The sequence below is a fragment of the Pimephales promelas genome, chromosome 4 (assembly GCF_988280905.1).
Source record: "Pimephales promelas chromosome 4, fPimPro1.hap1.1, whole genome shotgun sequence".
Taxonomy (NCBI): Eukaryota; Metazoa; Chordata; class Actinopteri; order Cypriniformes; family Leuciscidae; genus Pimephales; species Pimephales promelas.
This window is the reverse complement of record NC_142772.1, coordinates 16,476,330-16,489,409: the sequence shown is the minus strand read 5'-3', so window position 1 is coordinate 16,489,409 and position 13,080 is coordinate 16,476,330. Positions and strand designations below refer to the sequence as shown.

Genomic DNA, 13,080 nt, shown 5'->3' with positions numbered 1-13,080 from the left:
AATATACAGTTGGGAATATGAGCGTGCGACTGACATGACTCCTGAGCGGATCTTCAACCATAGTTTAGCAGCCAGGACTCGGGGCTTCCGAACAAAAAATTGATTTCTGGAAACCTAAGGATATGGAGCGATCCCAGACGTAGTTACTGAAGTAAAATAAAATTGAGCGGAAGTGCGTAGGAGGGCGCAGCCAGGCTACAGGGAAACTCCTTTTCCTAGATTTACTGAAGCTTATAAACGCATTTGCAGCTGCACATGCTAAAACATTGAGCATCTGGCTCCCACATAGGCTGTGCTGCGGCAACTGTACATCCAATGGCGCGGGGGCGTCTCGAGGTGCAACTAATGAACTTAGGCCTACGTCATTACACGATCTTCAGTCTTCACGTACCTTCGCGGGGTTTCAGACACGTTACACGACTTACACCAATCAGATGCATCACTGTGGGATTGTGGGATTGTTCAGGATTGTGGGTAATGAAGTACTTATCCAATACATCGCAAATAAAAGGCATTTATCTTAAAACAAGGTTAGTGCGCCTTTAACTTTTGGCATTTATATGAGCATATACAATCACTTAGTACAGCCGTAGCTGGTTTTAATCTACCATGTATGGTTACGTTTTAATGGCTTATATCCCAATTGTCAATGGAGAAATTGTATTGAATTTTTACTCTCTAGCACCGGCTGTGGGCGGGACTTTGATGCTCTATGAGCGAGAGATGGAGAGGAGGAGCACTAGAGTAAAACCCTGCCTTCTGTTCAATATTCCGTTTCACTTGGAAATACGTCACAGCACTGGAGAAAAGTTGTTTGCAACTTCCGTTTCACTGGGACTTTAAATAGTGTGTAATGTTGTCGTTGGTGCATAATTAGTACAGTATCTGCAAAGTTGCAGTGCTGAAAGTTCAATGTAAGCAGAGATATCGTCTTTTAAAAATCAGAAAGTTTAATGCCTACAAAAACAACTTGAATGGGACTACAACGGGTTTTATACGTAACTAACCCATACATTTACATCAACCCTCCCTCCAGAATATGCAAAAAAGGGCATGGCCATATTTCTGTGGTGCATAGAAAGTGTGTTATTTTCAGTCAGCTGTCAGGTCTTCTGCGTTCGGGCTTCCCACGGACGTTGTAGTTCGTCAACAACGGATACAATTTATTTTTGATTATGTTCCTGAAAATTACACAATCGTAATTTAGCTCTCTGTGCTGCGCATTTTACGAAAGACAGCTTCCAGTATCTCCACGAATTCAATGGCGGATTCAACAAGAAACTGTTATTAAAACATGAAGCAGTTCCAACTTTAAAACCAGAGGCAGCAGTTGTTGGGCCACAACCTGTAAGTAAGACTTAATCATTTTAAATGTATTTGCATGTATAATTTCATATGTAGTGTTTTAGTTTTATCAAAAGCCAGCGCTGGCTTTATAGCCACTTATGCTATTTTGTATCTACGACAAACGCGTACAAACATTTTGGACCTGAATTTGTATATGTACTAATTTTATAAGTAATTTTGTATGTATTTTTCATATATATATACTTTATGACGTAATTTTTCGATTTGATCAAGAACGTAAACCAATGCCAACGCTGTAGCCAGCTAGGTCGATGCTATTTTGTGTAAGACAAATATGTATAAAGTTCAAAAAATTATAGGCTATGTAATCGCAGTAAACTTCAGCTGTTATCTTTACTGGTACTTTATCAAAGTACAGGGTGGTTTTAACACAGTTGCCACATGTAGGCTACACCTAAATAAAACAATACACTGAGTAAACTAAGTTTTATGAATAGATAAACGGTGGTTCATTATATCGATTAAACAATAAACTTAAAAAACATCTATTCAGTTATATTAAATGTTTAACCAGGAGAAAACCGTATCTCAAAAGCTAACAAGCAGCAGTAGCATTTTTAAGTAACAACATATCAAAATTCTTATAATAATAGAAGAATATAATATAATAATAATAATCTTTTTTTTTTAAATGTACCATTCAAAAACGTTTTGTAAGAGCCATGTTTGGGGAGGTTCTGCTTGACTCTCTTCATCGCCGCTTTCTGGTTCTGATTCTGGCTCAAACTGATACGTTATCGACACCATTATTTACATTGAGTGGAGCACATGAAACATTCACCCGTAAAGGTAATGGGCCTGAAGTTTCTGGACAACATGCACTATGCAGTTTAGCCAATAACAACACACCGGCCCAAACTAACCAATCTCAGCCCATTGCCTGTTTCTGAGGGAGTGGTTTCATAGAATAAGGATGTAAACCAGTCGTTCAAATGACAAGCAGAAAGCGCCTTACAATAAAGGTGAAATTTATGAAAAATAAGAATACATGTTATATTGCACCCCATAAACACAATCATGCAAAGAAAAAAAGTAGAAAACCACCCCTTTAAATAAACAGTGCTTTTCAGGTAAATTTAACATGACAGATTAGGTACAAAAATGAAATAAAAATAACTATTTTGTTTGATTAACAATAAAAAATAGTTTATATTAAGACATACTGCACATCACTTTGTAGGCCAACTGGCAGTTATCATCACACTGGTTCTCTCAACAAAAAGGGTTAGGGTTAGGCTTTTTTTTCCATAGGCTTTTGGATTATCCCAAAAACAACAAGCTCTGTGATCAAAAAAAAAGTTACTTACACTTTTTGTCCTCACCCAAAAATGAAAATTCTGTCAGTATTTACTCACCCTCATGTTGTTCTAATCCTCTATGTGTTTATTTGTTATGCTGAACACAAAGGAAGATATTTGGAAGAATGTTTTTAATCAAACAGATCTCAATCCCCATTGACTACCATAGTATGTATTTTTCCTACTATGGTTGTCAATGGGGATTGAGATCTGTTTGATTAAAACATTCTTCCAAATATCTTCCTTTGTGTTCAGCAGAACAAATAAACACATAGGGGTTTGAAACAACATGAGGGTGAGTAAATACTGACAGAATTTTCATTTTTGGCTGAACTAACCCTTTAATTCTCACAAATGAACACAATTTTTATGAATTTTGAAGACTATACAGACTCCCAAGTAAAAAAATATAAAGCTAAACTATAAACTTATGGTGATGGCGCAGTGGATAAGACACATGCCTTTGGTGTGAGACACCTGGGTTTGAATCCACTGTGAGACACCAATGTGTTGCTGAGCAAGGCACTTAACCCCTAGTTGCTCCAGAGGCGTGTGACCTCTGACATATAGAAATTGTAAGTCGTTTTGGATAAAAGTGGCAGCTAAATGAATAATTTTAATTTTTAAAAGAACTACCAAAGTCCCATGACTTCAACATCGCCATCACCAAGCGTGACAACTCTTTTAGTTTTTTATCTAAAACCAATTTCCCATAAAGTTTGAGTTACAATAGTTTACAAGAGCACAAATATAACTAACTATTGTAAATCAAACTTTATATAGGCCTAAGCTTAATGAGGTTGTAAAACGGACTGAGTTTACCTGTTCGCCATTATGACGTTTAATGTCCCTGACAGCCTCTGTAGTCCCAGGTGTTATTTCATAGTTCGTAAGATTTGAAAGCAATATAATTTTGCCGTACACAATTTTCATACATAAAATATAAAATAAATGACTTGAAAAGACTGCTCAGTGCCATCCACTTAATCATTTTTGCTTTTTCGGGAGACGTAACTTGGAGATGAAACTCCATTTTCTGAATGTTGGAGGTTGTGGAAGTCTTTGAAAGGGTCGTCTGCATTTCTCTTTTTGTCCAACCAAAATCCAAAACTATAATGTTTTTGAATTATAACATTCAACCTCAACCTTTTGAGTCTCAGTGTACATTACCTGCTAGTAACTCTACTCTTGTTGAAAGCTGTCCTACACAACTGATACTGAAAGATGAGACAAGTCATGTTTATCATGTTGTCTTTGTGTTTGCATGAGCAAGACGTAAAAAGAAGTTCCCCTAAATTTCCACATTTTACAGCCTAATATAGATTATTTGCTGAAGCTGAAAGTTTTGTACACAATCTCAGATATAAAAAGCAGTAGCCTGATTAGGCTTAGTCTTCTTTAGCTTTGTTTCTAGCAGACTGTGTTTGTCTTTGTGACAGTTTGGCTCTCTCCACCTTGGAGTTGATTTCTCTTCACATCTTGATCATGTCTCCAGTCTACTCGCCCCCCAAATACACCAATGGATCCACCCTCATAAGCCCATACAGTTCCTATGACCCCTGCGATCCCACCCTGGGATATATTGTCCGAGGTCAACCCCAGCTTTCCAGGTATGCTCCTTCCACCTCCCGCTACCTGAACCCCAACCCTTGCCTCGCCCGAGGCGTCCCATTCTTTGCTCAGGAGCCTGAACGTGGGAAAGCCGTACCCCATTCTGAGTCCCACATTGGCCGCCGGAGTGAAAGCTACAGTAGGATGCAGGTTAAAGGTCCGATTCCTAGAATTAATTGGCAAAGGGGCCGTTCGCCTTCTAGGACTGGACATATCTGCACATCTCCCCTATCAAGGCAACGCAGGTCGGTCAGTCAGTCAGACCTGATGCGGGAGCTCGCCACTCTGGAGATCTGTGACCAAGGAGCAGTGTACACAGTCAAAGAGAGCACGATTAGGGGACGGACAGATTACTCAGGGCCTCTCTACTGGAGATCAGAGGTGAGTCTGATTATTTTGTACACTAACAATAAACATTTAAATACAGGGTTCAACTGACATAAGTTAAAGGGTTAGTTCACCCAAAAATGAAAATTAAGTCATTAATTACTCACCCCCATGCTGTACCAACCCCGTAAGACCTTCGTTCGTCTTCGGAACACAAATGAAGATATTTTTTATTAAATTTGAGAGCTGTATAACTACCACATTGGCTCCTAAGGGACTGCCTCTTGACGGCCCAAAAAGTCAATGAAGAAAATGTTTAAATATCCCAAGTGACTACCGTGGCTCAACTATATGTTTATCAAGCGACGCGAATACTTTTTGTGCAAAAAAACAAACAAAAATAACGAGTTTATTCGACTATTTCTTTTCTTCCTTGTAGGCCAGAACGAGACTTCCTTAGATTTCCACGACGCATGCGCGAGAATTGCGATCTGCTTACACCAGCTTACACTACTACAGATCGCAATTCTCGCGCATGCGTCGTGGAAATCTAAGGAAGTCTCGTTCTGGCCTACAAGGAAGAAAAGAAATAGTCGAATAAACCCGTTATTTTTGTTTGTTTTTTCGCACAAAAAGTATTCGCGTCGCTTGATAAACATATAGTTGAGCCACGGTAGTCACTTGGGATATTTAAACATTTTCTTCATTGACTTTCTGGGCCGTCAAGAGGCAGTCCTTTAGGAGCCAATGTGGTAGTTATACAGCTCTCAAATTTAATCAAAAATATCTTCATTTGTGTTCCGAAGACGAACGAAGGTCTTACGGGGTTGGTACAGCATGGGGGTGAGTGATTAATGACTTAATTTTCATTTTTGGGTGAACTAACCCTTTAAGCTCAATTGACAGCATTTGTGGCATAATGTTGACTACCACAAAAAATCCTTTTGACTTGCTTGGCAGCCTGTCCAGACTTGCATGGATAAAAAAAAGACAAATTTAATGATGTCTCTATAAACTATAATTATTACCAGTACTCAAAGTGGGCCAGTAAGCACCATTACTTCTATATTTGAAACTCTAGTGTGCCATTTCCCACATGTTGCTTTGTCACTCAGAGTCAAGGTTGGGGGGTGTATTTGAGCCTTTTTTAATTTTTATTTAAAAGCAGAAATATGAACGCTAAGCATTCGGTTGAGCTTAAATTGAATTGGTATTCTTTTGATCATATTTATTGTCAGTACATTACTATCATCTCTGTTCATAAGTGCTACGATACTGATTTAATTCTAGACCACATTTAGCATATAAAGTATGAGCTTGTAGGCTGACACTCTCACACCTTCACTTCACACACTCGTGTAAGCACACTTGAGAATAAATTAGATTGATGAACACCACACTGCCCTAAGTCTATCCCATGTGGTCTGTGTAATAGTACATAGATGTAAGCACACACATAGGCTATACAGATTATTCATTATGAGTATACGCTTCAGCCACGTTTTATCACTCTAGTTGAGATAAAATTGATATTGCATTTAAATAAATATATGCTACAATAGGCATTATATTACAGTGATGCATCATGACTGAAAACAAAGACGTTTAGTCCGACAAAGTGAAGCACAGCTCTAATTACTAACACCAGGATTAGTCCTGTAATTCTCTGATTTACTCTCTAGAGTGCGCTGTTTTTCTCTTTTTATGAAAGGTGTAGAATTAGTGCTATATTTAGTGGGCAACAGCAATATGAATCTTGGATATGGAAATCCATAAATATGATACAAGCCACAAAAAACTCTACACATGTTGTACATAAATGTGAAAGATCAAATGGAAAGTACATGAATGATTGGCTTCATTATTATTATTTTTTTTTATTAAAAAAAGTAAGAGACACTTAGGCCTGGTTCCACAGACACGGTATAGACTAACCCAGAATTAGGCCTTAGTTCAGTTGGGCCATTTAAGAACCTTTTTGTAAACATGCATAGAAAAATACATTGTGCATTTTGAGACAAAACAATGGCACTGACATATTTTAAGATACGTCAATGCACGTTGCTTTTAGTTAAAACAGCTCAAACATGTAATTAGTCTGGGTAGTAAGTAGTCTTGTAAAAAAGTAAAAACAAATAATAATAATAATAATAGTATGTTTAGTTTTTGCTAAAACATTTCCTGTTGTTAAAACTGCTGTATTTGCAGTTATGCTTTTGACCCATGATTCATTTACACTGCAACTGAAAGTGTTCTATAAATGTATTAATATTCAGCTCGTCACTTGATTTCAACATGGCAGCCACCATGAGTGGCAATCTCACATTCATGTAAAATAACTTTTTTGAACTTCAGGAGTCTTCATTTCATGTGTGAAAGTATATCATTTTACATAATCTGCCAAAAGCACTATTTTCGTTTACTTTAAAGTCAATTCTAATTTTTATACATTTTTATTTGTCATCATGGCCATACAACAAATTGATCCTTGATCAGATCTAATAGACTGATCAGATCTAATAGACTGAACTTCTTTATAAACTGGTTCTGAGGTTACAACTGAATATGAGATTGACATTGTGCCACAATGATTGCTCTCATAGTGGGCCAGAGGTGCTGAATATAATTATATAACAGGGGGCCACAGTGCTGAATATAATTACGTGTTCAGAGTAGCAAACCTTTATATCAGCACAATTTCATGTTGTTAGCTTGGACTTTGTCATTTTCAGGCCTATAGCGTATTGTCAGCCAAATCAGGGTGTTACATAAAAAATGTGCAGTTCCAGGTGCAGTTCTGCTGAACTCTGACTTTAGCTTATTTTCGTTCGCATTCTCCTCTGGGCGTAACATAACTAGATGCTTTGAAACTTAATCTCACACCCCCTTTTTTTATACACATTTTTAAAACATCAATAGATTTCACCATGCCAGAAACTAAGTTTTTGTTTTTGTTTCTCTTCTTCATTCCATTCCCATGGTCTTGTGGTATTGGGAGAGGCTGTTAAAGAGATTGAATGATGTCTTTATGACCTGTCTAAATCCTCATGTGTTGACACTAAAGTTTTGTTGCCTGCCATGTGTGTTTAGGTTACATAAGTATCTGCAATCAGGTTCAGTGTTATTGTAAGGATAAGCAGAGCGCTGAAGTACTTGTACAGAGAGATACTGCTCATAATCTTATGAAATTAGTTTATTATTAAGCTGTATTATTTTGCATTATCTTAATAGAGTCTTTATTTCATAATGGGTTTTTGCTTACTCAGCAGCATATTGCAGATTTCACTATGGGAATGAACCCAAAATGTAAAAAAGTAGAAACTATCCTTTTTGGTAAAGGGCCAATCCACCAACAGCTTTGCTTATTTTTTTTTTTTTTTAATTATTTTCCAAAATGTTTCAAAAACTCACCTTGTTACACCTTGTGCATTCACGATAACAATAACTAAGACTATTAAAGGGATAGTTCACTTTGAAATACATTTTTGATAGGGCTGGGTATTGAGACAAATTTCACAATTCAATTTGATTTCGATTCACAAGCTTGCAATTCGATTTCGATTACGATTCGATTACGATCGATTATTTTGGATATCAGTTACAATAAATGCCAATTTTTCTCAATGGAATCAAATCTCTTAACTAATGCTGTAAACTATGGGAGTCTAGTTAGGCTTCATTAGCCTAATATGAAGGTAATAATGAATGGATCACTTTTTCATTACACTTTTATTTATTTTTATAATAAGAAGATTATATGAAATATAAACATTTAAATGGTGGCTGTCATAAAAACTTGCCAGATTTATTCAAATATGCATTAAATATTGAAGAACATTAAGGTTATAATGCATATAATATGGTGTATATATTTAGCAAAATGCTCCTCTCTGGAGTTATTTTTTCTAGCTGACTAACGAGTTTATGTGGGTTTTCTGAGGTAAATATGACGATACATGACATTGATTAAGCAGTTTAACTGACGTCTTTCCACGGTTGAAACGCTGATTGAGCGAATCAATGTGACATGATACGGATTTCGTTAAGTTGTACTCTATCTTTTAACACACTTTCAGATGCTCATTCATGTTTATTTTGCGCTGTATTATTAACCCGGAAGAGAGATCAGCGCTGCTGCTTCTCTTGAGCTTTGCCAGAGCGATCTCACGCCACAGCGCCAAAACGCTATTTATGTTTTTGAATTTCTAAAGAAAATGGACGTGATTTGAAAATTGAGACTTTGTTTCATATCAATAGTAACAAAGGACAAAGATTATTGTGATTTTTTGGATGCGCGCAGCCGCGATACAATGTCCCATTCATTCAAATGAAACAGGATGACTAATCAATTCTTGAGATTTAAGAATCGATATCGGTTCGTAAAAATGAGAATCGATTAATATCGAGAAATCGATATTTATTACCCAGCCCTAATTTTTGATTTGTTTTAGCTTACCTCAAGGGCATCCAAAATGTAGGTGTCTTTGTTTCCGCAGTAGTTTCAATTTTTATTTTTTTAGGTCAAACCATTCTTGTCTATCAATCAGAGCATGCACAGAGTCAATCTTGCTCATCCCGATAAATATCAAACATGTTTGATATGATCGGAGCGAGCCCGATTTGTGTGAAAGCAGATCGGGAGGTGCAAGATTCGATCTGTGAACGACTCACATTACCAGATAATCTGCTCCGAACATCGGAACCGATAGAGGTAATCAACAAGATTTTTTCTCTGATTCTCGTGAGGGGAAAATCGGGCATAAATTGGGCATAAATCGGCCTAAAACTCCTGTAGTGTGAGCCGGGCATTAGGGACATCCTCGTTTGTAAAAACAGCATACAAATAAAGTTAATACTGTTTTTTTTCTTTTCTTCTTTTTTTAAAGAGGTCCTTGATCATGATTTCACTTTTTTTTTTACTTTAGTTAGTAATGTTGCTGTTTGAGCACAATGAACAAAGTTCAATTCAAGATATATTTTCTTTTAAAATCACTTTTTAAAGACTACAACAAATGGCTGGTAGGGACTACAACAAACTTCTTCCTGGGTTCACAAACCCTAAAATGTATATAGACCTTATGTTGCCCCGCCCCTTTTTTAGCGCTGCACTCGTGGTCTTTTGACTTCCGGTCTGTATTTTCATAGCGGCGATCTTGCATAGGTATGAATGAACCGCTCGTAAAAAATTTCCCGGTCGACATTTGTTAAGACATCTGCTTAACAATGCTTATGATAAACATTACAATGCTCATGATAACTTTTGTTAACTCTAGAATAAGTAAACCCACTTCACCAGCTAATTACTCCTCGACAGAAATGCCATAGAAATAGACAGAGCGACCGCAAAAACGGAAGTTCAAAGACAATATTCTAAAGATGACAGCGCCCATGTTTCTCTGGTGCATTAGGTCTATAGACCCTGACCTCAGGAACACACTACACAAAGGGTGTGAGTCCATGTTGGGCTGCTGTTGTTGGGGTGAAGAAGAGGAAAAGTTGTTTTCGGTATTTTTTACACCCTGGAAAAAGTTTATCCTTAAGCTTACGACCTTAGAGCGGTTCAAATTTATTTTTGTATTTTTTTAAAGAACCTCAACAACCTCGTTTGTCTGTGCGTTGCAAATTTCACGGAGAACAGCTTTCAGAAGACAATGCTGGCTATATGCACAAAAGCTTCTCCTGAAAGATGTAGCCATTCCCATTTTGTTGAGACAATCTGTTGGTAAAGGATCATTGTGTTTTCTCTTAACAGTCCAATTATAAGCTTTATGTATTTTCAGCATATTTTATATTTTGGAAGGAGGGGTTTCATCAAAAATGGGGCGTTCAACCAGACTGGGGAGAGGAGCTGTAATCATGTAAAATATGTGAAAAAATAATAAGATTTTTGAACAATCAACCATAAAAACATTCCAGTACACCACAAAAACAAAATCAAGACTTTGTAAAAGGGGCTTAATAGGACACATTTAATGCAGAAAGTGCTTTAGTAGTTACAGTCACTATGGCTAAATTAATTTGTGTGTATGTGTGTGTGTGTGTGTGTGTGTGTGTGTGTGTGTGTAAGAGAGAGATCTTAAGTAGAGCAGTAATTTAGTCATTGGGAGAGTATCTTACTGATGCCACTCCTTTCACTCTCCCATGTCAAGTATGTGGTAGGGTCAGGTTCAGTATGTGTTAGGTACATATTTCTACACACACATACACATAAGCAGAATATACACTCCTACTGTATACAAACTAAAAAACACTCAGCAATACACCTGCAATTTGTGATTGAAATTGCATGGGAACACACTCTGTCCTGCATTCCAAATCACATGCGAATCACCTCCTGGGATCTGTGCTGATCTCTCACCATGACAACCAAACATGTCTGCACAAGTCACCAGAATGAGTCAACTCTTCTTGTCAGCTTCATTAAAGGGCTGATAGTAACAGGGAATATTACTTTGCCTGGGTATCGCTATGTGAATTTGCAGCGTCCTGCGTGGCAGGAACATTGATCTTTGTCCTGTCTAAAATCAACTTGATTGATTTATGTTGTTAAAAATCAAATGCTTCTTATTGCCATTGTTTGTCACTATATTCCTCATATATTCATAAATTGAATAAATTATATAAATTATATTGCTCGAAAAATTCAAATTCAACTAGTTGGGGAAACATGTCAAGAACATATGCCTGGGTTATGTTTCAATCCAAAGTTATATGTTACATGTACTTACCATTGTAAAAACAGTAAATGATGCATGAATACATGCAACTAACCCTCAACCAAATCCTTATCCTACCCTAACCCTATAGTAAGTTCATGTAGTTGCTTAATATTACTCAGCACTTAAATGTATATTTACACTCCAGCAATGACACCTTATAATGAAGTGGAACCTTTTTCTTTTTTTCTTTTTTTTTTTTTTTACTATATTATAAAAATAAGGATAAATTACTATTGAAAACAGTAGGTATTATAAAAAAAACTCTGTCTGGAAACATCAATATGATGAGGTTTAGTTTATAATAATATTTGTGGTAATATTTTTTTGTATTTCAGCCAGGGCGCTTTAAATTATGACAGTAAGGTGACGGTAAAAACTTTTACATTGTTTCAAAATCATTTTGTTTCAAATATATGCTGTTCTTTCGAAATGTCTATTCGTCAAATGTATTACCATTTTTAAAACCATTGATAAAAAGAAATGTTTCTTGAGCAGTAAATCAAGTTTACAATTTTAAAATTGGAAAAAAATTAAATATTCAAATAGAAAACAAGTATTAAATTGTAATGATATTTCACAGCATTACTCTTTTTACTCTTTACGACGAGACGAATTGTGTACTTTCTAAAATCCATTTTTTATGGTAAGGGTCACGCGTGGTACGTTTCGGTCCCTTCCTATGTGGCTCCCAAATCTATACCTCGGGTCCCACTTTGAGAGGTGTCCTGTTGTTGACGTAGGCTACGATAGACGCCCTTCTCTAGCTAAACTTCTAAAAGTAGCTCCCACTTGGTGTGGTTGTCAGGTTACTAGTATTATCAGGTCTTGCTAAAAGTAAGCTCCCACAGGTTGTGGTCACCAGGCTGGGCCTCACCGGCCTTCCTGAGTACGAGCACCCACCCACTCGCCAGGTTACATGCCTCACTGGCCTTCCTATTATGAGCTCCCACCTACTGTGGTTGCCGGGTCACAGGCCTCCCTGGTTTCAGAATGGCTAAGCACATGCACTTTCGTGTTTGCGATTTGTCCATATTTATGGAAGGGGTTTTGCACTGTACGCTTCACCCCCTTTTTTATGTGGCTCAGACTCTGTTTTTTCACCTTGGTTCCCACTCTAGATATGTCCTTTGACGCAATATATTACGACAGGCACCTCCCTTTTCAAGCTATCTCCCACAATTTGTGGTTACAGATCTCATTAGGCCTTTTTGAAGGTAGCCCCACATTGTGTCAGGTTATAGGCCTCCGGCCTTCCTGAGTGAGCTTCCACATGCTGTGCTCATCGGGTTTCAGGCCACACCGGCCTTCCTGATATGAGCCCTCATGTATCGGAGCTCCCCACTCAGGGGGTCATCAGGTCTTAGGCCTCAGTAGACCTTCCTGATTTTTTATCCCTCTCTTACTTCCTCAGTGTTCAGAGCGAGCACTGGGTAGACCCATGGATTGAGTTGACGACTTCCGTTATTTTGAGGTTGAGTCGCACTCTCTCCGGAGGATCCCGTCTCTGTGATCCGGAACTCAATGGTTTCTGCCAGGTTTGCAGGCCTTCGGTTTTTGAATGCCTTTCTCAGGAAATTTCCATAGGCTCTGTCTCGGACAGACAGGCAATAGCCATACTGTGTGTACATAATGTCTCAGGTTACAACTGTAACCTATGTTCCCTGAGAACTTGGTAACGAGACCATACGTCTCCTTGCCATGCCTCGGGGCCTGCCTGCAACAGTCCCTTCAGACGATAGGATGTTGTCACGGTTTCA

The 13,080-nt window shown here is 37.7% G+C and overlaps 1 protein-coding gene across 3 annotated transcripts in view; it reads left to right on the top strand.

Annotated features, from left to right (window-relative positions):
- Positions 1–13,080, top strand: part of usp2b (ubiquitin specific peptidase 2b) — a 63,492-nt gene that overhangs the window by 2,329 nt on the left and 48,083 nt on the right. For 2 of the 3 annotated variants that reach the window (XM_089130003.1, XM_089130004.1), the window contains exons 2-3: positions 1,235–1,347; positions 4,106–4,658. In XM_089130003.1, the coding sequence (XP_088986129.1) occupies positions 4,152–4,658 (507 nt within the window). In that variant the 5' untranslated portion in view covers positions 1,235–1,347; positions 4,106–4,151. The remainder of the gene's footprint in view (positions 1–1,234; positions 1,348–4,105; positions 4,659–13,080) is intronic. The other variant, XM_039661991.2, reaches the window with a different exon arrangement.